The following is a 4,507-nucleotide window of genomic DNA, read 5'->3' as shown; positions in this document are numbered from 1 at the left end:
ATTATGGGATTATGATGGTACCACATTTTTTTAAATAACACACTCTAATGCGGCATTTATATGCACCTCATTTACTTTCAATAAACCAAATTGACACACACATTATAGATGTGCTGTGTTCTGTTCTGGTTTCATAATTCATACCCTGTGAAATGATTTATCCCTCAGATGGTCTTCTCTGATACTCGTTGGCTGTGGCTGAGCTCCAGATGGGGTCAGGGTTAGGGTTTAGACACGATTCCAATAATGGGTTGGCATGAACAGAGATTTTGCAATCTCTCCGATTTTCGGGAATCAGAACGGAAGCTGTGTCCAGCAAAATTCCCAGGGGTGGGCAGACAGGGGGTGAGTTCTCTCCTCAGCAGATATAAGGCCTTGGTCCTTCCTATAACTTCTCACAGAGTACAACGTCTACAGAGGAGACACAGCTCAACATACAAACTGATAAACAGATATTTCCATCAAAATGTGGTATGTTATACTTTTCATATTCTTTCCTCAACAAAACCCTAGTTGCCTGGCAATTGTTGTCGTTGCAGTACCAATCCAAATGAATCTCTGAAATGACTTTTAACAATGGATCTTTGTAAAATGGCAGGGAAACACAGCTACTTAAATCTTTTAAAAAAACATTCAAACTGCTCTAGCTAGAGACCTTTTCTAAATATAGGTCAACAAGCAAGCCCCGAGACTCCCTAAGTAAATGAACCGTTAGCTGTGGTACTAGTGAGTGTTTGGGCTCTGTCAGTCAGTTGGCTCTGTGTGTGTGTACTGTACTCATGTGTTCGTTCTGTCCGCAGGTCATCCCTGGCAGTGCTCCTCGCGGCCTCCTGTGTCTGTCTGGCAAAGGACAATTTCAAAATCAAAATCAAAATCAAAACCAAATCAATTGATGAGATCTCAGACGATTCAGGTAGCTATCTGTCTAACTGACACATAACCAACTCCCTGCTTTATGCCAATACGGGCTTACTTCTCCTGATTTAGATTGAAATGTCAACAAAGTGAGAGGGATGAAACGTTTTCAAACAAAAACATGTACATTTTAAAGATCAAGGAGCATTGACAACCTTTCTTATCCCATGTCTATGTTAAGGTGGGTGTCAGTGACACAATTGATGCAGAATATCGCCCAAAAATATTGGACATACACATTATACGTGTGTTTTCACATGTGCAATTTGTTTATTTCCGAAACATATTATATTTGCTGGCCCATTGTGACTGGTTCGTGTAAGGATATCACTCACATTTCAATTACACTGTCACTCTCATCGGATGTTCTGCAGCCAATCTTCACTATGGCTCCCCTTACGCAACTCTGAGCTGAGCAGACACAAGCTGTTCCTATTCAGCCTGTTGGCCTCTGTAAGAGGAAGAGAATACAGTAGCTGTGGCCAAAATGAGGATGTCACCATCACTTTCAAGTGAGAACCTTGTTAAGTCTCACGGCTCACAGCTATTATCCCGATTATCTTAAAAATCGATTCAGCAGCGACACACATGAGATGACAGGGATCAAAGAGAAGGCAAGCAGGGAGGAAAGAAAGTAGAGATCCTCAGTCTCAGCTTTCTCCAAGCAGAATGGGAAGATATGTCATTAGGAAAATCTACAGAGCATGAAAGCCTTGAAAAGTAAAATTCCTCAAAAAATCCACCTCTCATCAAGCGTTTCAGGAAAATGTTTGAGAAGAGAAATGACACTAATTCCTTCCTCATCTAGGTTTGTGCATATTGTGACCTCCAAGGTAATTCTGTGAAAGCTAGCCTTGTCTGGCTCAAGTCATGACAAGACATTTTTTTTTTTTTTTAATAGTAGATAATAGATAATAGTAGATGATTAATGAATTTACTGAACTTTTGTCAGGTCAAAGCTGAAAGGTTCCACAAGCTATTATCAAATGCTATGTGTATTCAAGTGAATAGTGATGATTTTAGCAAACTCAAACTCAAACTAAGGCTGGAATTGTATTGAGGCACATTTCATTTTTCTGCAATAATCTTTTACAGTTGTGTTTGAGTTGCACAGCAGTATGTGCTAGGTGGTGCTGTGTTGGGGATGTTTTAACCATATAGAGATTGTATAGAATTTTTTTTTTTGTGTTTCTTGCCCAGACCTGCGCTTCAGGCGTATGGTTAGGGGCACCCTGGCCCCTCATGTCCCCTGGCAGGCCATGGTCTACCTGAGTAAAAACGTCATGAACGGAGGCTTCGCTGGGGGAGCTCTAATCTCTGACCGCTGGGTCCTGACTGCTGGCAGGAACTTGTTTGTCAGGAAAAGTAGGCAGGACACCAAGGGGAAAGAACCAATCATCCCCAAGGTGTACCTAGGCATCACGCGACACTCCCAAGCCAATGACTCCAAAGAAGTTGCTGTAGAAAAGGTGAGCTAGTATGCCCATTACCATCTCCTTCAAACAATATTCAGACAATTCAGTATTTTCAGCAAGCAGAACTGCACTGCGCTCTCTCACCTACATCATAATTTTCAGTCTTACAGGTAGTTAGAGCACAAATACAGTAGATCATCAAAAAGAGGTCCTATGAATTATTCCCTTCCCCCTTCTAGGTGGTTCTGCACCCAGGCTTCCAGAGCGTGTCAGACTGGGACAACGACCTGGCTCTGATTCAGCTGAAGGAGCCATTCACCCTGAGCGAGGCTGTGATGCCCATCCCTCTGCCTGAGAGGGGTGAGGACCTGGCTGAGGCAGCCCAGGAGAAAGGCATCATCACAGGCTGGGGCTGGGGGGTCCACTTCACCCCCGCTGAGTCACTGAAACACCTGGTGTTGCCTGTGGCATCGCATAGCTCCTGTAAGGCAGAGTACAACCGCGGTGGCCAAGTGCTGAGCAGCACTCCAACCGTAGACGACAACATGTTCTGTACTGGAGCCAGCAGGTACCAGGAGAATGTGTGCTTTGGGGATGCAGGCGGTGCCCTGGCAGTTCAGGACCCCAAAGACGGCAGAGTGTATGCTGCAGGGATCCTGTCCTTCGATAAGACCTGTGCCGTGGAGAAATACGCTGTCTACATGAAGCTCTCTGCCTACATGCCTTGGATCAACAGTGTCCTCAGGGGCGACAGTGAGACATCAGCCAGTCTCCGCTCCAGTGTAATGTCTGAGATGTATTCGAGGCAGTTGTAGCCTCCACTCAGCACAGTTTCAGATATGAGAGCCGGGGCTCATAATCTCCATTATGCCTTTGCTAACAAAGTCATTTTCACACTTGATCTTGTAAAACTCTCTCAAGTTATGACTTTATCTCTTTATATCTCTTTATCTCTTTATCTCTCAAGTTATGTCTTCCGATGTTGATTTCAAAGGATTTTTAATAAATTCATCTCTCCTAAGAAGTTTGGTTTCCGATGTTTCACCTTATAACTTTTATTCACATTTTCTTCAACTCATATTAGAATGCTGGGAAACATGTTTTAGATCATCTCTACAAGCTGTAACCTGAGAGCATGTTAGAGCCATTAAAACAAGTAGCCTACAGCTAGGACATGTGACGATTTTAAAGTTCATTTAAGTGATGGAATTATTAAGGACAAATTGTTATCTGGCCAAGGAGGATATTGTGTTGAGACCAGCAAGGATTTTGAAGTGGATTTGTCCTGAAAATCATCCAAGAAGAAAATAACTTGTTCTAAAATAGAGCTGCATAAACGAGGGTCTAGAATCCCTCCCAGCAGGGGAATGGAGGTCCTGTCACTCCTGGTTAGTGACTAATTTAAATACAGAAGACAAAAGGCTTGTCATCATAGCTCAACACTAGTTAATAGCTATCTTGCTTTGGAGCAGCCTGCTGTACCACAATCTGTTCAGTTTCAACAAGAGATATCTCAGAAATGGCTCCGAAGAGTATGGCTGACGTTTTACATGCCCGTAATCAATTGTGCTATTTTTTAACTTTTTTTTGCATTGTTTGTAACTTATTTTTTTACTTATTTTGTACATAATGTTGCTGCTACCGTCTCTTATGACCGAAAATAACTTCTGGACATCAGAACTGGGATTACTCACCACGAACTGGAAGAAGGCTTTTCCTTTAATGAGTCAGACGAGAAAGATATACTGTTCTCTAGTGGGAACAGGCCCAGATCCCTGTCATTTGCGTGAAGAAAAGACGGAGGAAAAGAGGATGCAGATCGGGCTGCATTCTGAGAATCCGTAGGCGAGTGAGTAAACTCCCATTGCCATCAATTCTACTTGCTAACATGCAATCATTGGAAAATAAAATGGATGACCTAGGATTACGATTATCCTACCAACAGGACATTAAGAACTGTAATATCCTATGTTTCACCGAGTCGTGGCTGAACAACGACACGGACAATATTGAGCTGGTGGGATTTTCAATGCACTGGCAGAACAGAGAAGCTACGTCTGGTAAGACGAGGGGTGGTGGTGTGTGTCTTTTTGTCAATAACAGCTGGTGAGCGATATCTAATATTAAAGAAGTCTCGAGGTATTGCTCGTCTGACGTAGAGTACCATATGATAAGTT

General features: G+C 42.8%; 1 protein-coding gene across 1 annotated transcript; it reads left to right on the top strand.

The window, feature by feature from the left end:
- Positions 1 to 310: 310 nt before the first annotated feature.
- On the top strand, positions 311 to 3,354 carry LOC139575964 (haptoglobin-like). Its single transcript, XM_071401463.1, has 4 exons — positions 311 to 471; positions 801 to 913; positions 2,116 to 2,384; positions 2,570 to 3,354. The coding sequence occupies exons 1-4, from the start codon at positions 467 to 469 to the stop codon at positions 3,143 to 3,145; spliced, it is 963 nt and encodes a 320-aa protein (XP_071257564.1). The 5' UTR covers positions 311 to 466; the 3' UTR covers positions 3,146 to 3,354.
- The last annotated feature ends 1,153 nt before the right edge of the window (positions 3,355 to 4,507 follow it).

Source organism: Salvelinus alpinus, chromosome 5 (genome assembly GCF_045679555.1).
Source record: "Salvelinus alpinus chromosome 5, SLU_Salpinus.1, whole genome shotgun sequence".
NCBI lineage: Eukaryota > Metazoa > Chordata > Actinopteri > Salmoniformes > Salmonidae > Salvelinus > Salvelinus alpinus.
The sequence above is the reverse complement of the archived record's forward strand: the minus strand, read 5'-3'. Positions and strand labels throughout refer to the sequence as shown.